This window comes from Sander vitreus, chromosome 20, assembly GCF_031162955.1.
Source record: "Sander vitreus isolate 19-12246 chromosome 20, sanVit1, whole genome shotgun sequence".
NCBI lineage: Eukaryota > Metazoa > Chordata > Actinopteri > Perciformes > Percidae > Sander > Sander vitreus.
The window spans coordinates 9,065,663-9,088,556 of NC_135874.1; the positions used below are offsets into that span (position 1 = coordinate 9,065,663).

Consider the following 22,894-nt stretch of genomic DNA (forward strand, 5'->3'; position numbering starts at 1 on the left):
ATAATTGTAATCGAATCGAATCGGGAGATCAGTGAAGATTCACACCTCTAGGGGCCAGGTTGGCACGTTGGGTAGAGCAGGCGCACATATACTGAGAGGTTTATGCCTCGACGCAGAGGTCCAGGGTTTGAGTCCGACCTGTGACGATTTCCTGCATGTCTTCCCCCCTTTCTCACCTAGCTGTCCTATCCATTAAAGGCGGAAAAGCCCAAAAAATAATCTTTAAAAAAAGAAGACACTCAAAGCCACACACTGTATCGGCCCTCCCCTGCTGAACACACACACACACACACACACACATAATTGTATCCAGCGTGTGGCTGACTGTGTGCTCCTCTGTCCATGTCAAGGTCACTGAGTCATATTATAGATATTACATGATTCTTTGGAAACAATATGTGCTATCTCGTTGTTCTCAGCTTATCTTAAAACGCGCAGACACACAAAACAATCTGTCCTAGTTTCAAAGAACTATTCTGTCACTTTTGAGTACTGTATGTGTACAGTACGGTACGTTATTTCCTGGCACGCCTGTGTGTGCAGGTGTGTGCGATCATGTCGGTGTCTGTATTCCCTGAAATGTGATGCTGTTCCAGGCACAGAGCCATCCATTCCACAGGAGGCCTGTAGGAGGGTAGTGGCCAACCATGCTGTCCTGTATTATGTAAAATGACTGGTAGTGTTATGATAATCTATGCTAAAACATTGCTATCTTACCTCTTATCTACCAGTACATCTTTATTGTTGGAAGTTGGAACAAGAGGATGAGATTCTGCTCTAGGACATTATCATACACCAACAGTATTAGCTACTCTGTGATATTCTATCTGTTCCAGCAATTATATTTTTGATTAAGTGTTTATTTTACTTTTCTGTATCCGCTGTATATCAACATGGCTTGTCTATTTCTACTTCAGTTGAAATGTCCCGATTCATTTCCCAGAATATCATTCAGCAACACCCGGAGAACATCTGTTAACCTTTTTCGCTTCCTCTGTCTTTCTGTGTAGGAGGTGAGATTATAAATCATAGCAATAATGTTAGAGCAAAACAGCATTTTTACTGTTTAGAGAGGGTGAGAGTTGAGCTCTCTGATCAAAACATATCTTGTGGTGGAATTGTGTTCAAGTTTATTGAAGCTGCACTGCTGGTGGACAAGTAGGTTTTTTCCCCTAGAGGCCTAGCCTGTGGATTCCATAGTTTGATTATAAGTCAGTGCTACATTGCAAAGACTCAATAGAACCCCCTGTTCTTTGGTTCTGAGAGAGAGTCACTAAAACTTTAACTTTAAAGTGCCCATATTATGAAATAAATATTTTTCTGGGATTTGGGGTGTTATTTTGTGTCTCTGGTGCTTCCACACACATACAAACTTGGAAAAAAAAACATCCATGCTGTTTTGACCGAGATACGGGTTTCTGAATGTGTCCTGCCTTCAGTCTCCGGGTGAGCTGTTCAAAATCGGCACGACTTTTTAAGTCACTAGCCGAAACGAGGTGGCTAACCGTTACATGCTAGCGCTAGCATGCTAGCTCGTTCTGAATGGCAAAACACTGCTACAACACACACTAGTTCACCATAATCTACAAAAGAACTACTTACATGTCCCTGTTCTGCAGGTATTCCACGCAAAGTGGGAAGTGTGCCCTCATTTAGAAGAAGTCTCCCGGCTAATCCTGCCTTGTACTACTTAAGTTGTAGAAACAAACAGCTAGCTAGATGATGTGATTTTACCTAGCTACTGCGCATGTGCGACTGCCAACAAAGATGTTACAGCAGTGAGAGTTACAGTCGTGTTACATGCACCAGAAACAACAAATCGGGACCCACAGATGAAAACATTGTTCCATAGATAGCATTATAGTGGTCATAAACTCCACAGGGAACCTTAATCTGCATGTCCTTGGTGGAAGCTTGGTGGCGTAGTGACTCCCGCAGGGCTATTTTGCAAACTACAGACATGCCAAGCTTTCCTTTAACACGCTAGCCAGCCAGGAACATGCTTGGGCTAGTCAGTAGCAATACCTCTCCAAGCTAGTTGGCTCAGGAAGCTATAGCTCGGTCACCAACCAAACAGGGTTGTTTAAAAGTGGATGATGCAACACAATGGGCGAATGGTCAAGATGTTGGTCAAATGCACTATTAAGTAGGTGAAAATTCACTAAAGTTAATGTGACCAATTTCCACCTTAAACGTTCGGATACAATCTAGCTCATCAGTATCCTGGAAATCCAGAGTTTTCGCAAGAGCACAATTTGAATTTGCTCAGCGAGTCACTCTGGCAATGACTAATGATGCTCATTATCTATGCCCTTGGAGCCGAGATGCACCAATCACATCGGTGTATCTGATATAGGCGGGCCAGAGGCGAGCTTAACAGATGACGACAGTGCTGCGACGCTGAAGTCAGTAAACATTGGTCATAGTGTTGTCCAATTACATCAAAGTCCAGAATCAGTCAGTAAACATTGGTTGTAGTGTTATCCAATTGCGTGCAGTGATATTTTCAAATGCATGCTTGGTGCCGCCCCTTGAGTTGGGCCATTTTCATTACTCATAGCCAGACCCTTAATCTTTCGGATTTGGGTCTGGATTTCCAGGCTAGGTCATCAGCCCAAAATGGACATAAAACTACTTTGCTTTTAAAAGGTCCTTTCACAGCCACGCTTGCAGTATATAGCCTAATTGTGCAAATCCTTCTCAAATGTGTAAATGTGACTGAACCTTGTGTATAGTCAGAGCAGAAAACATTCAAAAAAATGAGTAAGCCACTTTTTGGTATTTGCAATAAATAGCTTTCAATGTTGCATGGAAGCAATATCAACAACTCAGCAAAAACAGTGCACCCAGGAGCAAAACAACCACACATATGGAAGAAATCATTACAAAATAACATCTACATTATACAGCTTTGTGCCAAAATATACAGAAGAGAAAAGGAATATCTAGTTTGCGAGAAAAGCCAATCTCAACAAGTCCGACACACATAGACTGGACACTTGGCCACAGTGAACACCGAGCACAGGAATAACATGGTACGCCTTCTCCGAGACAAAATAAACAAATGGTAGCTGACTTTAAAAGCAATAGTGGCAATATTTGATAATGCTTGTACAGTAGTTTACCCTTCATAGAATTGTATTAAAATAGTTTCTGCATGTTTTCTGCAGTACTCCTATATACTTTTAAACCTACGGTTCCATTGACGTCTAGAGCAACCATTTCAAAATCCTTCAAAGGAAAGGATTAAGGTTCATAAATAAGCATTATCATAGAGACTACAGTTGTTAAAAATATATTTTAGCAGTTTCTCCCAGGTCTCCTGAAAAACCACAGAAAGTGAAACTCCACCCAGCTCTTTTGTGCACACCTACCCAAGGAGGACCTTTGGATGGGAGACAGCTGTAGAAAAATACTTTTCTCCTTCAATGTATTTTTTCACTGCTGGACAAACTGATCTGCTGTAGCCAATGACGTCTAGACTAATACTTTCAATCTTTTTAAATGAAATACTCTTCAACTAGGATTTTATTTTTTTAAATGATCATTGCGCTGTTGACAAAAAAAAGAAAATCAGTCCCCTTGTGATAATCTGACATTAGTAGCTTATTAGCAGACCCCTCCCACAACAAAAATGGTTAGCTCTGTTGCATCTTTGTGCACTTTGAAGAAACTACGGTCTTCTGTACGTGAAAAGTAAACAGACATTGTGGACTTTGGCTTGCAGTTTGTGGTTGAGAAAAGGGATATACAGGAAGTAGGCATACTGTAAGTGGTTAATGGAGGATAAGTCATCCCCACACCTGTGTGTTTGCTACATGTTCTACTCCTTTTTCAAACGGAGCCCTGGTTCCCATACCTGGCTGAGGAGATTACTGTATGAGTTTAGAAATATAGGAGAGAATAATCTTCTTTTAGCTCATAGAAATCATTTAACATAATATTGAGCTGTAAAGTATAAGAAAGGTTTGAATCTGAATAGAAATGGTAGGAGTCTGCAATGAATACAATAGCTTTCAGTTCAATTTACAACAATAATGTTTTTGAAGCTGATTCGGTTGTAAAACACCTGTTAATCCTCTCAGAGCCAACGGTCCCAGGTATAAGAACTAAGCCTGCGTTTGGTTTGGTTTTAGTGTTCTATTATGTCTCGTAGCGATCAGTCACCACATGCAGGTACAACATTTACAGTCTGGACCTCGTGCATGAGAGCATGCTACACATTCACCAGGCGGTCACATTGAGGCGCAGGCATAGACCACAAACACACGTACACACACACACACACACACACACACACACACACGTATACACACACACACACACACACACACACACACACACACACACACACACAGTACATGCACTCACGTAATCGTATGCATACATGCACAGAGCAGATAATAGAGTAAGTTGACTGTACAGTCCAGTGTCAGAAGCATTGCAACCCCTGAATTCTCCGTCTGGTTTTTGGCTGAGATATGAATGCAAAACGGCTGTCTTCTTCAGGAGGTGATCTGGGTGGGGAGGGTATTTTGGCTGCATGTGTGTGAGATATAGTGTGCAAATGTTTTAGGATGTGCTGTTTTTTCCAACCCTGTTACCAGACAGAACGTTGATATTGGACAATTCTGCAAAACCTCTAATTATGTTCAATGGCAAAATATTTTCAAATATCAATTTCTACGACACCCATGCATAGCAACTAACATGGTTAATATCAAATTATGGTTTTGGTTATCATTATCACTTTCTGCCCCCCTGCTGCTCTGAGCTTGGTGTTTCCTTGTGCCATACATATTCTACATTCACATAAAAATGCCTTCCTCCATGTGAGTTGACTGACTGAACAACTGTATAGTTAAGGTTTGGCAACTAAAACAAATTACTTAGTATAGGAAAGATCATGGTTACAGTTAAAAAAATAAATAAAATAAAAACGTTTCAGGGCTGTAGCCAGGATTTTTAAAATACTTATGTCATGATTCCAAGTCCCCCACACCGCAAGGCTCACTTCTTCCTGCATTTGCAGGCTGCAGAATCGTCCAATACGAGTGTAATTCCTCAGAGTATTGGGCTGTTTTTTGGGACGGGTATCACAATCATTTCACTGGACGACACCAAAGAGCCTATTACTACTTAAAGGATTTTTTTTGGAGTGTGGATGGATGTGGGAGGAGCAGAGGTAGGGTGGGGGTTAGCGTGGCATCCTTAGATTTAGTGCATTAGACAAATAAGGCTTCCCTAAAAGGGACAGATGCAGCAACAGGGGGCAAGAGGAAAATGTACTGTACAAGGAGGACAATCCAGCATACAGCAGCAGCTATTGTAGAAGTGCCCCCACCCTCATCATAATAACATAACAATATGCTATTTGGTGTGTGCCAAAATTCCTTACAGTACCATGAGGACATACATTCTTAATAATATAGAATCAAACCCCTAACCCTGGCAGCATCAGCTTACATGTCCTACACACTGAGCTCTACGGGACCATAATTTGATTTGATTGATTCTCACAATATCTCTTCGTGCTGCAGCAACAGTGTCAATAACATGTAAAGATTGGGACTTCAACACTAGCTACATGAAGAGGTAGGGGCAACAGGGAGGATTCACTAAGACTAGTTTGGGCGGGGTTGGAGCAGAACCACAGGGAGCAGAGTAAATGCTCCGGTGACCAATACGAAGAGAGATAGCAGACACCCTGAGGTGAAACAGGAGCTAATGCAGTGGTTCCCAACCTGGGGTCTGGGGACCCCTCAGGGGGGCGGCAAAGATCACAGGGGGGGCACAAGTCTTTATCTGGTTTGAGGTGGAGGTTAAACAAATTATGATAATACACTAGAATATATAATGTATACAAAAGTCGGTATAAAAACTAAATATTTTTGTTCTGGCTTCAAATTGTAGGCAGGCTACTTAGTAGGCCAAACCTCCGGGACCTCTTAACCTTTGACCCTTGCTGTCATCAAGTCAGCTGCTAGCTGCTATCATCCTCATTTTTCCTGCCGCCACGGCATCACTATTTTATGAATGAAACATGGCGGAGAAACGTAAAAGTGCTGATGACTGCTCTCTATCAAAAAAGAAAGTAAGGCTCTATCTCGAGAGTTACCTCCACTTCGGTTTCGGGGGTGAGGGGTGGGGGGCTCAGCTTTTCTTAGACATAAGTAGGGGGGGCACCAAGGAAAAAAGGTTGGGAACCACTGAGCTAATGTATTGTCAGGCCATGAACAGATTGCCGTTTCAAATCCTGACTGAAAACCAATCCCGGCTCTATCACTGGTGACTTACAGTAGAGTGGGAACTCCCTGCTGACATGGCCGGGTGAATATCAAGAGTGGGGTGATGTGATGAATAGATGACGGAAGAGTTGTGCTGGAAGAGCAAAGGAGTGGCGGAAGTAGAGGATAGAAAAATGTGGAGACGAAAGAAGGATAATAGTTAAAAGGGATGGAGGGGAGAAGAAAGGGAGAGAGATGGAAGAGGCGGTATTGTATTTCAGTTCACTCAATGTACAAGTAAAACTCATTTACAACGCAGTCCTTCTCAGTTGGGACTGTACGGAAATGATTGGTGTGGTGAAGGAGGTTGAAACCCACAGACATCCAGAGCATTATTAATACTTCATTTGGACCTTCCCCCTCGACTCAGACAAAAACTATCCTCTTCTTCTCTAGGAAAAAGATGTAAACTTTGCAGAAAATCCATGTCTTGAATTGAATGAACTGAAAATGAATTTCTTCCCCAGGCATGGTAAACAGCGAGAACTGCATCAACAGAGAGACAAGCACACAGAAACTATGACATTTATCACAATAAACCAAGCCGGTTGTCAAGTAGGATTCAACCTGTTCTCTCTTTCTCTCTGTTGCACCCTCTTCTCTCTCTCTCCTCTTTTTAGGTACACAGATGATCTGCTTTATTTGCGGGCGGATTGATTTTGAGTGTCATGCTAGGGCAAAGAGTGGGAAGGACAAAACGAAACAAATACCTACAAATACACAGTAAAACAACCCCAAGAACACACTTTATATATACACACACACACACACACACACACACACACACACACACACACACACACACACACACACATACATTGATGTAAAAGGTGGAGTTTGATTACGCATACACCCTCATACACAGGCAAAATTAAAGTAGAAAACAGACATAATCAGAAACTCACATACACATACAATAGATGAAGGCACTATTGCAAGCAAAGTCCAAGTACTATTTGTGACAGAAAACATCAACACCCTCTTCCAATCCAGTCCTAAATCCCTTGGGCTAGATGTTAGGGAGTCAGGGGGAATGTTTAAAGACAAAGCCATTTTTGATTTTTAAGCAATTCTTTGTGGGTTTTTTTAAGAGCACATGTAGCAGTTTTCCTGTCTGTTGAAAAGAAAATGAGCAGAGAACGTCAGACCTGTACATGGGAAATAGCTTAAGCTTGGCATGCTGTCATCTAACTTTCCTGTCCTTTTCTGTGTTGAAACAGGAAGTGAGGTGCTGATCCATCTGTCCTATACTCATCACCTTCTTCTCTCCTATGTCCTGTAAATTCTTAGATATACAGTTCACGGATTGCTCAATAAACAATGTTTCATTGTTCACAGTGCAATGAACCACATCGTATTTTATCTCCTGCTACGTCCGCACTTTTCTATCCTTTGTTTGTGTGGGATGTGGACTCCAGTAAGTGAATAACAAGTGACTATGACAAGACACTTGGCCCTGACGTCCTCATTTGCTGTGTGAGCTAAGGAGCCAAGCACGGCAGAGTAAGGTGAATGAAAAGCTGTTCCACGGCCAAGAAACTATCTAGCCCAAGGGTTAGACACACAAATACATGCAGGCAGGCAGGCAGGCACACGCGCAAACGCCCACGCACACACACACACACACACACACACACACACACACACACACACACACACCTGTTCCCCCTCCCTTTCCCCAGGCAGCAGACAAGGCAGTACATTCTGGGTAACACAGTCAGTCCCTTCAGAAATCCATCGGATCCTCCTCCGCGAGGCCGTGATTGGCAATTTTACTGCCTCCGCCTTTAGATGGTGCCCCGTCACTTTCGCGTTTCACCTCAGGGGGTGGGGTGAGCCCTGATCCCCCCTCCGGTGCACCCCAGGGGTCAGTAGTAGGCGGGTAGAAATCGTCGTCGAAGCCGCAGAAGCCTTCATCCACGCCTTGATCGTAGCGCTGGTAGGTGGAGGCGTGCACCTCGTTCTCTCTGGCCGTGATCTCCAGCGTACTATGCCACATGCCATAGCCAAAGTAGATGAGCACACCTGAAGGGACACAGACAAATATGAGCATATACGCACATACATACATACATAACCAGAGCTCACAGCTCTATTTTAAGAGCTCAAAAACAAAAAGCACAGAGAAAGAGTAAATTCTCTATCAACTCAAAAACAATTCATCCCACTCTGAGTGAGTCAGAATAATACAGCAATCCTACTCACACAGTAAAGAAATGCACACATGCCCATCAGTGTTTGTTTTAAAACAGAAACAGCACTGCTGGTCACCAGTCTGCATTCATTCTGTTTTTACATAAGCAGTAAAAACTGCAACGAAGTGACAAAACGGTTGAACAAAGAAGTTGAACTACATGCTCAGGGCATTTACACACACAAGTACACACACAGAGAAATACAGATGTGCAGACAGATATAACTGAGGCAGGAAATAAAAGGAAAAACGAGACTTCCTTGTTCTTCTATAAAAAAAAAATTAAAAAAACAAAGCGAGTAAGTGAGACACGAGCTGAGCCAATGAGTCATTTCAAAAGAACTGAAATGTATCACTCCATTGTTTAACCATCAAAACATGGTGAGTTCTGTAGAAATATTTCTACATCTGTCAAGGATGACAGTGATGACACAAACCCTGTCTTAAAATCTGGCAATAAAAGACAAAAAAACCTAAATGCCAGACAAACGACGTGAGGGTGGTGGCTTACCCACGATGCACCAGATTGAAAATCGTATCCAGGTGATGGCAGACAGTTTAAGCATGAGGTAGATGTTGACCAGCATGGCTGAAGCAGGTACAAAGGGCACACAAGGCGCCATGTAGGGCAGCCGCTTAGGGTTCTCTGGCTGCTGGAGGATGATGATGACGAGCAGGGCAAGGAAGATGATGAAGAAGACTAATAGCAGCAAAGCCCACCAGTGACCCTCCCCAATACTGCTCGCACCTAGGAAGAGAGGAAAAAAGAAAAAAACACACTATCAATTTATGGTTACACTATAGTAAATTCCTGTCTGAATTTGTTCCGGTGTTCTCACCAAAAATGATGAAGGAGCAGAAAGCGAAGATGGAAATGAAGAGGAGCAGCACACACACAGTAACAGTTTTCCCTGTGGCTGGAGTAGGCCTGTCCATCTTTCCTGGGAGGCCCAATCGGATCCTCAAGGTGTAGTAGCGCGGTCCAATGAGCTTCTTCAACCGCCGGGACAACCCGCCCTCTGACTCTTCTGCTTCGATGCCAGTAGTCATATCCACTGTGCCATAGTTTGGGTGGCTGGCAGTGTAGGTGGTTTTATCTGGTTTGCCTATCAGCATCTCATTGTCACCCAGTGACGGCAGGTTTTTGGCTCCACAGGTGTTTGTGGCTGGACCGCCATACTCATCCGCTTCGCTGGTTGGTGAACAAGCTTCTTTCTCACACTCGGCCAGAACGCCCTCCTTTCTCTTGTTGTTCTGCTCCTCGGAGAGGAAGTTCACAAAGCCGTGGATGTCGCCTTCAGGTTGGTAACGCAACAGGAGTACACACAGGCTTACCTGCAGACCATGAGGGGGAATGATTTGGATATAAAATAACAAAAACTGTCAGAAAAAAGAGCTTTCTTCAGGTAGTCACTTTTTCCCACAATTGTTTTAAACTATTGGTTCTGAAGCAAAAAAATGTATGCATGTTAAGTTTTACAGAATTTGGTTTATTTTATTTGGTCTATTAGCATTTCATTAATGCATCAATATCAGTGGCTTATTGATATCTTGGCTGATCGGCTACCAGCTAAGACCCGCTGTCTGTGTCTGTTTACACTTGCATGTTTCTGTTGTTGGAGGGATTCGTTTTCCCAGCAACAGAACAGGGTAAATCCAGACAGCTAGCTAGACTATCTGTCCAATCTGAGTTTTCTGTTGCACAACTGAAACAACCTTTGAATATGTTCCACCAAAACAAGTTCCGCTTAGCACCGCCCAAGACGATTGTGATTGGTTTAAAGAAATGCCAATAAACCAGAGCACGTTTTTCTCCCATCCCGGAATGCTGTGTGGACTAGCCAGACCCTCTTCTGCAGCGCTTTGGAGGAAGGTCTGGCAATGCGAGACTAATATAGATGTGTCCACCATCATTATCCACTCACCAGGGTGTAGGCCAGCAGGGTTCCTATGGACATCATCTCTATGAGGTCTCTGAGGCTGACCATGAGGGACAGCAGGGCAGCTAGAAAGCCCGACACCACACAGGCAACAGCAGGGGTCTCTGTGTAGGAAGACACATTGGCCAGGAACCTACAGTAAACACACAGAAAAAAAATGTGCTGATTGAGACTGCACACATCATTAAGATTGACAAAAAAAGAATTAACTAGATAAATAACTGTTGTGGACTGACTTAAACAGCAGGCCGTCCCCGGCCATCGCATAAATGACCCTGGGCATGGGGAACAGGGACCCCAGGAGGGAAACAGTGAGTCCCGCTATGGAGCCCACCGCCACAATATACTTTGCGAACATACAGCCATGCATGGCAAACATCTCCATGAGCGGGGCGTCTGCGTCAATCTCATTATACGGCACCATCAGAGTCAGGATCACAGAAACCTGGATAGAAGAGGGTTGAACACAAACAGAGAGTTAATAGATTTCTATATTTCAATATATATACATATTTCAATATATATATATATATATATATATATATATATATATATATATATATATATATATATATACACAGTTGTGTTCAGAATAATAGTGTGTTTAAAAAAGTGAATAATGCTCAAAATCCTTAGAATAGCTTTTAATTCCATAATATCAATGCATTGGGAACACTGCACATTCAATTCCAAATCAAAACATGACCAAAATTGATCAAGTTTGTGTTATACCTTTACAGAAAGTGAAGAAAAAGGAATATTAGGCTGTTTCTTTACAAACTCAAACATTTACTGTATAAACTGAAACATGTCTCAAGGGTTTGCTTGACTTTGAATCACTGCACTAATATTTAGTTGCATAACCATTATTTCTGAGAACTGCTTCACATCTGTGTTGCATGGAATCGACCAACTTCTGGCACCTGTGAACAGGTATTCCAGCCCAGGACGATTGAACTACACTCCACAATTCCTCTGCATTACAGGGTTTTGCCTCAGAAACAGCATTTTTGATGTCACCCCACAAGTTTTCTATGGGATTGAGGTCTGGGGATTGGGCTGGCCACTCCATAACATCAATCTTGTTCATCTGGAACCAAGACTTTGCTCGCTTACTGGTGTGTTTTGGGTCATTGTCTTGTTGAAAGACCCATTTCAAAGGCATTTCCGCTTCAGCATAAGGCAACTTGACCTCTTCAAGTATTTTGATGTATTGAAATTTTATTTCAATATATTTGAAATATTTTGCTCTCATCAGTCCACTGAATGTTGCCCCATTTCTCCTTTGGCCAGTCAATGTGTCCTTTGGCAAATTTCAACCTGTTCAGTACATGTCTTTTTTTCAGCAATGGGACTTTGCGGGGGCTTCTAGCTGATAGCTTTGCTTCACATAGCCTTCTTCTGATCGTAACAGTACTCACAGGTAACTTTTTAAGTCTTCTTTGATTTTCCTGGAGCTGATCATTGGTTGAGCCTTTGCTATTTTGGCTATTCTTCGATCCATTCGAATGGTAGTTGACCGTTTTTTTCCACATCGTTCAGGCTTTGGATGCCTATTCAAGGCATTTGAAATCATTTTGGCTGAGCAGCCTATAATTTTCTGCACTTCTTTATATGTTTTCCCCTCTCGCTGTTCGCTGTTCCTCAGAGCAATGTCTGGAACGACCCATTTTGCTGAGTATTTCAGTGTGAAATGCACTATAACCAGCATGCACAACATTTGCTTCCTTCCTTCCTTAAATATGAGCCATAATTGACACCTGTTTCTTCACAGAATCAATCACCTCACTAATTGAACACAACACTGCTATTATTTTGAACATGCCCCTTTCAGTTACAGATTCAATTACACAGAATGAGCAGCATGCATGTCATGACTGTTGGGTCTGTTGGTTTTCTATGACTCTACAACACTTACTAGTGAATTATTTGCCATGTGGAAATATCACTTCTACCAAAAAATTTGATTTATGAGGTTAGTGATGTTGGACTGCTATTATTTTGAACACAACTGTATATATATATATATATATATATATATATATATATATATATATATATATATATATATATATGCCAAATAGTCACCTTTCAATTTCAAAGTGAAATAATTCCTAATATTTATGATTTTTTTTATCTAAAGCCAATGTGTATAGAATGTGGCACCCCCAGTGGTAATATATAAAACACTGTTACAGGCCCCAATTCAGACCATTACTCACTAGTTTTCACCGTAATTAAGAAAAGCTGATGAAGGTCATTATGATATGATTAAAAGCTCCAGAACAGCTACTAAACAGACCTTGTGTTGAGGCTGTTTTTAATCAACCTCATGAGAATAATTTGACTGATGCTATAATCATATGGGCTTTAAATACTGACAAGTGATGGGCTACATTCTCACAGCCTAGCTTTACACAGCTAACGCGTTCAGCACACCGCACATCGCATCCCATGCAAAACGTTCATTAGTCATGCTTCTCTCGCACTGTGTGTGCGTGTGTGTGCGTGTGTGCATGACTTTGATCCTCGCGTCTGACGTGTGAAATTATGCAGGGCCATCTGTCACAGACATTGTGCTGCAAAAGAGGGATTTGCACTAACAGATTGCAGAAAGAGAGAGGAATAATAATAAAAAAGACTAACTCTTACAGAGAGGAAGATATAGAGATCAGTTTCCTCTGAGTAGCCTCGTGCCCTTTAACCCTTCATCCAATCTGGGCACAGGCTGGTCGACAGTGCGTGTGAAGCGGTCAAAGGGCTCTATACTAATCTAGAGGGAATCCTACAACAAATCCTAGTTTAATATATTTATTTCGAGAGAGCAAAGCTGATCCCAAACTGCATCCTACAGCGCCCATTTTCAGCTCGCTGTCAGCAAAGTTTCAGCTTGCACATTCACACGACTCCCCCCCCTGGGAATGAGGGTTTCCCAAAAGCCTCACCCTCACTGCCACTTTTTAGTGAATATGTACTGACGCCCACTTTTGAGCATGGATGTGAGGAAAGGTTGGCTGAACGAAGAACCCTAAGTTTGAAGATTGTGGATGAAGCTACGGTGCGTGCTGTAAAACCAATGCCATGTAATGTGCTTAATGATTAAAAAGATTCTGAATCAAAAGCTAGATGATCCTGATGAGAGGCAAAAAGTTATTCCAAGATGTGTAGAGAGTGAGCTAGAGCAAAGAAAGACGAAGATTAAGAGACGCTAAGAAAATAGATTTTGTAACACGACAGTGGGTTATTTGGAGAAATATACATGACTGGGAGACAGAGAGGAAGAGAAAGACAAGGTATTCAAAGAGAAGTAGTTCAGTTTTGAAGTTGATGCAATCTTTGGCCCCAAGCGATGTCGAAAAATTCTTCCTCCTGATAGGCCGCTTTTACACGGTACCCATAGCAACAACCATTCAGCACAAATGTGTCAAAGTCAGAAATCTGGTAGGATGTGCGAGCTGAATACGTAAAGATCAGAGATGAGACACACACCCACACAGCTGGATTGCGGGGGGGAGGGGGGGGCATCTTGTGATCTTTCCATCCTTCTGTCAGACACGTCTCGAAATTTAGGGTAAAACTCTGTCTGTATTCACAAGTATGTTGATAAGAACTCAAGCGTAACACTAAAGGCAACACATGAAGATGAAGAATGATAAATATAAAAGCAGATGTAGATCTTTACAGTGAAAACTTGTCATCTTTGAATTTAAATTAAGGATTATGATTACGGAAATAGTGGGAACAAACATGAACTGAAATTCTGTTTTCTTCTCAATTCAATAATTAAATTCAAATAATTTTGTTAAAAAATTAACTATGTGGGTGTGTGAATTATAAGCTGTGACTGTAGCCTGCTGTCTTCCCACAATCGATTCCATTCCACTGTGAAATAAAAATTGTATTTTCTAACATTGGATTCAGTGAGCCAAGTCATTATCTGTCATCATTACCACACTGTGCATGCCAAAAAAACATTCAAATCAGTCATGAGAACTGTGTTTAGTTACTGTAGTGATACTTTCATGAACATGATTGAGAGTTTTGCACTTCTTGCCTCGGAAATGCTAATAAATGGGAAACAAATGAAGCATTTGATTTTTGTGTGCACAGTATTTGGTCTTGGAGGTAACTCACAGAGACGTAGGCAGTGAGGCAGGTGATGAGTGAGGCAGTGATGGCGTAGGGGATGGAGGTGTTGGGACTCTTGGCCTCCTCTCCTGTTGTAGCGATGATGTCAAATCCAATGAAGGCATAAAAACAGGTCGCTGCACCCTGCATCACCTGGAACAGAACAGAAGCAAGAGAAATGATAGCTTACATAAAGAGCGTAAGCAGATAGGGTCTTAATCAACCTTCCTTATTTGTGACTCAGTGTGTGTGTGTGTGTGTGTGTGTGTGTGTGTGTGTGTGTGTGTGTGTGTGTGTGTGTGTGTCCGTACCCCCGACCAGCCAAAGGGCAGGAATCTCCCCTCGTCCCAGTTCTCTCCGTTGACGAAGAAGAGCCCGGCGATCATCATGAACACCCACACTATGAGGTTGATGACGTTCAGCACGTTGTTGAAGCCCACAGAGTTCTTCACTCCCAAAGCAACTATCACTGTCACCAGCAGTGCTATCAGCAGCGCCAGCAGGTCCGGGTACGACTGCTCCCCTTTACCTAAGGGATTAGCACACACACACATGCACACAGATATAGTTGTACACATTGTACCTGTGAAATCCAAGCACCTTGATGGTGGTGGGTGATGCAAATTGACTTGCATAAAAACGCAGCTGGCTAAATCAACTGATCTTTGGGCAAGAGGCAGGTCTCTAAGTAAAGATCATTTTTATAATTGATTCATCTTTTGATGAATCAATTAATTGTTTATAAAAAAAATTTAAAAAAGTGAAAAAAGCTCCTCTGTATTTCCCAGAGCCTAAGAAGACATCTTAAAATATCTTGTTTTGTCTTACCAATAGTCCCAAACCCACAAATATTCAAAATCAAATCAAATCAAAGTAAATCAGCAACTATTCACATTTGAGAAGCTGGAACTAGCAAATGTTTAGCACTGTTGCCTGAGAAATGATTAATTGATTATTAGAGTTAAAGTTGTTTTCCTTCTATCAAGTAAATAGTCTTATTCTTGCATTGCCAGACCTCTCTCCACAGTGCTGTGTCAGCGCTCTAGTATGGTCCTATCTATTCTGGAATAGGGGGAAAAAATGCTCTGGCTTGTTTGTATTTCTATAAACCAAGGGAGGGACATCCGGCGCCGATGTACATCCGTTGAGCCAGACTAGTAGTTGCTTGACAGAAGAAATCTCAACACACAGTCCAACTTACTTGTTGTTTCCAAGGCTTTCAACCACATTATGTGGCCTTCCTCAGCAAATGTAGCTGTTACATTAGTTAGTTTGACAGAGCAAATTGCAATAGCTGGTGAAGGCTGGAAAACGAAAGCTTCAGAAACAACAAGTAAGTTAGACCTTGTGTTTCCCAAAGTCAAGAATGAACGTTCAAGCTCAACTAAGTAATAGACCATTAATTAGTTGACGCCCAGCGTATGCTAAAGAGTAAACAGTGAGCACAAGATTGAACAATCTATCAAGGGCACTTGGATGAAAGTTTGGTATGTAAAAGCTAGCCGTCAGGTAGCCCCCCCAAATCTGTTTCTTGAAACATCAAAAGAGACTTTCTAAGAATTTGTTAAATTTGTCTTAGCATTGCCAAAATTGGAAATGCATTAAAATAACTCCATAAATGCACTCATATTTGCAACTTCAGCAAAACTATTTTTGTCAGGTAAACGGTCAATCACACTAAAGCATTACCCTGAAGGCACTTTAAAACAATATCAATAATGACTATTTAACGCAACTCAACAATGCACAAGTTACACAGGAACTCAGTCTTTATAAATACACACAGGTGGTCACACAGAAACTGATGAGACATATTTTCAGTTTCACCGTGGTGTGGGGAAACATGACGTTTATCTCCAGCAGGAAAAGGAAAACATTAACTTTCCATTATGGTGTGGTACAGCTGGCCATGCAGCTTATCATGTGTCAGTGTCCAACAGGAAGAGACGGTCAGGGTGGTGTCACCCGGACAGACACCGCTGGCACACACATCAGCTCTAGTATTACACCAGATGAGCAGGCATTCCCCTCTTGGTACGGTTTATGACCTGGAAAACGTTTTGTTGCACGAATCATTTAGAAATCTGAGATGCTAAGGCTGCTGCTACTTTCCATAATGACATGATTTCCAAAATAAGCAGTGAAACATCGTTTGGAAGCTCCATGGAAAAACATCTGATATGGGTTGGATGATTTCCCAGATGGTGTTACTTTCATTTTTTTTCATGTACTGTCATTCAAATACAGTGGCGCATTGAGCCAGTGTCACACAAAATCTCTCTGGTGGAACAGATGACATTGTGCTTCTCTTACATGTTGAGAAGGCAATTTATAACACTGAGGACAAACATCACAAACATTACTGCCAGACTACAGAATGAGAGCAAAGATTTATTAAATCTGCTTCTTTGGGTCAACAGATTGGCTTAGCTGCCACTCAACCCAGGAGAACTATATGTTTTTGAAAATTAAGTATTTGAACAAAAAGAAACTGACCCTGACCCTCTCATGGAGGGTGGGGAGTAAAACTGATCCTTTTTCTCTAGAGGTAACTTGGGTGAATGTCTGTTTATAGATTTTGAAGCAATCTTTGGCAGTTGACTATAGCTGATAGACTGTAAGCTGTATAAAAAATACAATATGTACAAAATAAAAAATGTGCTGGCGAGATCATATTCTTCCGTCTAAATACTTTATATACTAATTGTCCATGTTATATTTATTATGTTTTAGCCATTTCCTAGTAGTATCTGAACAGTAGTTCAGAGTATTTTTTTCCCAGCAGGAAAGACAACAGAAAAATAGTCAATTTCTTTAGTTTTCCTACTTCACATGCTGACTTTGTGTTTTAAGTTCCTTAAACCATTCCTACTGTATTACGGACCCCAGCAATTCATAGCAATTCATTCAAATCTCAGACTTAAACTAATCACATATAAATCTAAATCCTGAAAAGAAAACTCACAATAACACCGTTTCAAAATCAGCTCAGCTCAAGCCAAATCTGAATTTTTCTCTCAGTAAAACTACACCTGTCGCAGGCACACATCCTTCCGAACTCACCCAAGCCCCTGAGCGTTCCGATGTGTGTAATCATAAAGTTGCTGATGCTGTGATTGGCCAGTGAGTCCGCCATGCTGCTGAGAGCCGACGCCCCCGCTGCTGTACCGATCAGATACTCCAGAATCAAGTTCCAGCCAATGAAAAACGCCACGCACTCGCCCACAGTCACGTAGCTGTACGTGTAGGCCGAACCTGTGGTTTTAGGCACCCGCACGCCAAACTCTGCATAACACACTCCTGTGGGACAGAGGAGGAGACGGACACAAACACACATTCATACACATATCAGTGATATGACTGCATTATCATCCAAGTGAAAGGCTTGGTTCAGCGTATTGATAGGAGCATTAAGGTAGACTATCCTTTGAGAGCCTTTTATATTATAGCTTCGACCGATATAATGTTTTTGCCCTTGTTCTAATGGCATACTTATTAAAAGGCTCTTCATATAAATCACATCAGTGTAAAGGGGATAAGAATGACAGTAACCTTTATCTTGTGGCCTATACTATGTTATAGTCAGCCTTGAGTGTGTGTGTGTGTGTGTGTGTGTGTGTGTGTGTGTGTGTATAAGAGTAAGAGAGTGTTTAAGAGCAAAAAAAAGTCACAAAATTCACATGTGCCTCTGTTCCAGTCTCACCTGACAAAATGGAGGCCACAGCGGCGATAATGAAGGACACAATGACGCCCGGACCGGCCATCTCCTTGGCAACCAGCCCCGAGACCACATACATCCCTGTCCCGACGCAACTGCCCACGCCCAGCGACACCAGATCCACTGTGGATAAGACCCGGGCCAGTCTGGTCCCATGGGAGCTGGTGCCTGTCATGGCCGAATCCAACATGGACTCCACAGGTTTGGTCCTCAGGACACGGGACGTAAAGGTGTTCAATGTAGAGCGCCATTGTACCCTCCGAGGGTCTAGCTTCCCTACCAGACTGGTCATGCTGAAAGCTAAAGCTCAAGGGTCAGAGTCAAAAGGGAAGATTTTCAAAAGGAAGAGTGGGAGGTTCCCTCTTTGATAGTTTTCTTTTGTACTTTTACTGTTTGCTTGTGAAAACAATCACGTACTGTGGAAGAAGAGTTATTCCTTATCCGAATTATGGTAGATTCCAGATCAGATCAGATTTTGGGTTGCTGCCTGTGCCTCCGTATTCTGCAACCTCTTGTCTCTTGTCCTGGTTTAGTGGAATGCCATCTTAGTTGTTCCCCACATGGTCAGAGAGAAAGTTATCTGAAAAACAAAGGTGGGGTGATTTTTGTCTTTTTCTTTTACAGCACATAGCCTTATATATGTTCTTCGGAAACAATGCTTATTTTCATGCATGTCAATACACAGGAGCCCAACGATGGAGATGCATTACACAAATTAAGCGTACCTGAATGAGGAAGCAGCTAATTAGCATTCGTCTCCCTATTGCCCTGTTGCTATAGTAGCTAAGCTCATGAGTGATGACAATGGACGCTAAATCTTTTTTTATTTTTAAGGGGGAGAGGCAGCAATATGGGTTATCATATGTATTCATAAGTCTACAGAACCTCCACCAAACTGGGTAAAGTTGCTTTGAGCACAAACATGACTGTCAGAATTGACTTCATTTCTACTGCTTGGTAGCATTGCAATGGGATTAATTGTTATAGTTCATATCTGGCTCACATTACGGATGCATCAGATTCAGAATCAGTGGTACTGAAATAGTGTACTTAAGTACAACTTTGAGGTACGTTGAGCTAATTTACTTGAGTATATCCATTTGGAGCTCCTTTATTCCTTTAGGCATTACATTTCAGATTTAACATACAAAACTCGGTAACCCCGTGAAGTCCAGGTTGGATATTACACGATAACTATCCTGGGAATGAAATAGCAAATGACGGGACTGGAAGTCAGCCATTTTCCTTGGATGTCAAAACTATATTATTAGTTCATTAGTTTATTTCTGTAATTCTTATTAAATTACTGGCCTGTAATTTATGGGATTACCCAAAACTCATCATCTAATACAATGTATTATTATATATTACCCAAGACACGTAGTAAAAATGTGCTGAATTTTAACCAATTACAACACTACATACATTAATTATAAGTGGTGTATAATACATAATTAATTCTAGTACAACCAGTATAGCTAATAATACAACATGGTCCATTTTTCAGCATAATAATGAGTGGTTATTGCTTTGATAATTTAGGTACATTTGGCTGATAGTGCTACCATACTTTTACTTAAAATTTTAAACACGGGACTTTTACTTTTGAGAATTCTTCCACAACCGTGTATGATCATACAACTACAATGCAATGCAATCCGAAAAGCCGCTAAGTGTTCTTCCTGTTTAGATAATATGTCCTTACCTATGTTATTACAGTAAATCAACACATTAGAAAATTGCTTTGTGTGTCAGAAATAGCCTACTACAGCACACTGTTGAATAGCAATTAGTGAAACAATTAAAATCGTAAGCTTTTTTATACAGAATAATTACAACACTTACGTTTTAACAATGATAGACCAAAATGCAGAGGTGTTATTATACGTTTCTACAGCTTTTCAACAGATTTTCTGATGTCATATGGAGTAACTGCTTTTGAAAAGAGAGCCATTATAGTCATCAATTGTACTGCAGTCCACCTCTCTCTCTATCTATCTCTCTCTCTAATAGCAGTGAACTAACACTCACCATTCATCCACTTTGAACAACAAGCACAAGTTACTGAACAAACACACACACTCACATACAGCGCATTCATATCACCCCTCGGCGTTAATATGAGCCATTCAAATGATGGCTGCAATTACCCTGCTGTTTAACCAGAGTAGGCCGGGGCTGCTGTTGTCGCAGCACTTAGTGGGAGTACGAACATGTGATGGTAGAAAAAGCTGAAAAGGTGATTTCATTTGTGTGTGATGGTGAGTGTGAGGTGGGGCAGGGGCTATTAACCCGTCACAAGGGTGTCTCACAGGTATACCAAATCATAATGTAATGAAATCAAATTTCTCTATTTACTTTGAGAGGAGAAGTTGAGGAAGACGTAGTCTCGCTTTGCTAGACCTATCCTATCCTCCACAGCGCTGGAGTATGGTCTGGCTACAACACCTAAACCCCGATAGTGAAGATAGCAAGAGGGGAGGGACGTCCGGCGCTAATGTATATCCGTTGAGCCAGACTAGTAGTCGCTTGACTCACTTGTTGTTTCCGAGGCTCTCAACCACATTTGGTGGCCTTCCTCAATGAAAGCTTCAGCAACATCGATGTCAGGCTTTATCCCAGCAATGTACATCTGTTGAGCCAGACCAAGGAAGACGTGACAAGTGACAGTAAAACATGTCTCTGAGTGAGCATGCATGATAATAGAACCTTGGAACTCGCCTACATGCAATGTATTAATCTCAAAGGAAATTAAACTTGACAGTGGCTATTTAGTTAGATAGTCCATTGCTGGGATTGATTACTATTGATTACACATAAAGAGATATTAAACAATGTCTCATGCCAATTTGTTGCATCAGGCAGCCCTTAAAGTAACCCTGATATCACCCTTAAACCAGAGATTTACCATCTATAAATAACTCAATCACACGATTGTCAAAACATCAGTGACGTACACACTCATCCCCAAAACACACAGATATACAGACAATTACACACATAAGAATGCACACAAATGCATACACTAGAGCATTAGTGATTACATGAACAGATGAGGAAAGGGTGAGGAGGATGAGCAGACTGAAAACAGCCAATCCGAGAGAGAGAGAGAGAGAGAGAGAGAGAGAGAGTGTAAAGGACAGACCTGAACAGCTTTAATTGGAGACACTGACAACTATGCATGTATCCAATCACACTCAGCAAATTTTAAATAAAGTGGCAGCTTGGGACAAAACAGGCTTTGTTTTTTATTATGTTTATGAGATGTGCATTGAGTACCCCCCCCCCCATACACACACACACACACACACACACACACACACACACACACACACACACACACACACACACACACACACACACACACACACTTACATTTTACAAATCAAATCAGGCAAGCAGCTTTTTTTAAACATCCGTGTGACATTAATATTCTCTGGATAGCTTCATTCACAGTGACCATCACCCGCCCTGTGTTGAGTGCATGCTATTTGAACAGTCATAGATCAACAAAACCGAGCTGCACAAAGCATGTGGCAGCAGGTGTTCCATTTGAGCTGTGCTGGAAAACTGACTTCACTTTGCTAGCAGTCCTTCCTGGGACAAAGGTTAGTCTAAAAGCATTTATCTTATTTGACTTCAAAACTGAGGCTTGTGTGTGGGACAAAGTATCCATAACACATTTACAAGTAAACAACAAATATCAACGGCATTACAGTTATTATCTATATTATTTATGGACTACTTCCGTTACTGAATAAAAAAAGGCACATGAATCCCAGGATGTTTTGTTACTTTGTGTAATTTAATTCAGATCATCATCCAGATGAAGATTAAACATTTATAATTTTCTATTATTAAAATGAACACATGCAAATTGTGCAGCCTTGCAGGGTATGCCCTCTCTGCATGCTCTCTCTAGTATACAGTAATGTTGCAGTGGCTGGTGCAGACAACCTTTTAATTATACTTTTTGAAAAAAGATGCTATGCTCTCTTGAGTTAGATTAGAAGAGCAATACCACTCTGGATCTGGAGCCAGGAGGCAAATAGCTTAGCTTCACATAATGACTGCAAGCAGGGGGAAACCTGGCTCTGTCCAAAGTTCTTGATTCTTGTCATTCCAGTTTCTCCCTGCTTCCAGTCTTTATGCTAAGCTAAGGAAATCCCCTCCTGGCTCATGCTTAGCGCACAGACATGAGAGTGGAATCCATCTTCTCATCTACTGTAAGAAAGAAATATTTCCCAAAAAGGCAAACTATTTCTTTAAGCTTGACCTTTTCTTGTTGCAGCTGAGCAGACTTGAAATGTACTTTAACTGCCTGAACTTGATGCACATTGATTGATTGATCAGGACAATACAATAAAATGAATGCCAGGTCACTACACTCTGTGATAAGAGAGAGAGAGAGAGAAAGTGCTAAATGAAATTGGAAAATACTCAAAATGAAATGAGACAACACTAAAAATGGAATCAGACAATCAAACGTATTCCTATGCTAGATATTCATTACAGTACAGTGTATGTAGGTGCAGGTGGAACTTCTCCAATGGCAACATATGCCTGGTGCTGTTCTTCTGAGTCCTTTATATGGAGGACAAACTAAAGTGCTGACGTTAGCTACTGA

General features: G+C 41.5%; 1 protein-coding gene across 1 annotated transcript in view; it reads right to left on the reverse strand.

Moving 5' to 3' along the window:
* Positions 1 to 2,772: 2,772 nt before the first annotated feature.
* slc7a14a (solute carrier family 7 member 14a) overlaps positions 2,773 to 22,894 on the reverse strand; it is a 28,682-nt gene continuing 8,560 nt past the window's right edge. Inside the window, exons 2-10 of the mRNA XM_078277906.1 lie at positions 18,253 to 18,847; positions 17,613 to 17,849; positions 14,861 to 15,078; positions 14,556 to 14,702; positions 10,658 to 10,866; positions 10,407 to 10,554; positions 9,321 to 9,816; positions 8,993 to 9,229; positions 2,773 to 8,312 (exon numbers count right to left, since the gene is read on the reverse strand). Of these exons, the coding sequence (XP_078134032.1) occupies positions 8,014 to 8,312; positions 8,993 to 9,229; positions 9,321 to 9,816; positions 10,407 to 10,554; positions 10,658 to 10,866; positions 14,556 to 14,702; positions 14,861 to 15,078; positions 17,613 to 17,849; positions 18,253 to 18,559 (2,298 nt within the window). The 5' untranslated portion in view covers positions 18,560 to 18,847 and the 3' untranslated portion in view covers positions 2,773 to 8,013. The remainder of the gene's footprint in view (positions 8,313 to 8,992; positions 9,230 to 9,320; positions 9,817 to 10,406; positions 10,555 to 10,657; positions 10,867 to 14,555; positions 14,703 to 14,860; positions 15,079 to 17,612; positions 17,850 to 18,252; positions 18,848 to 22,894) is intronic.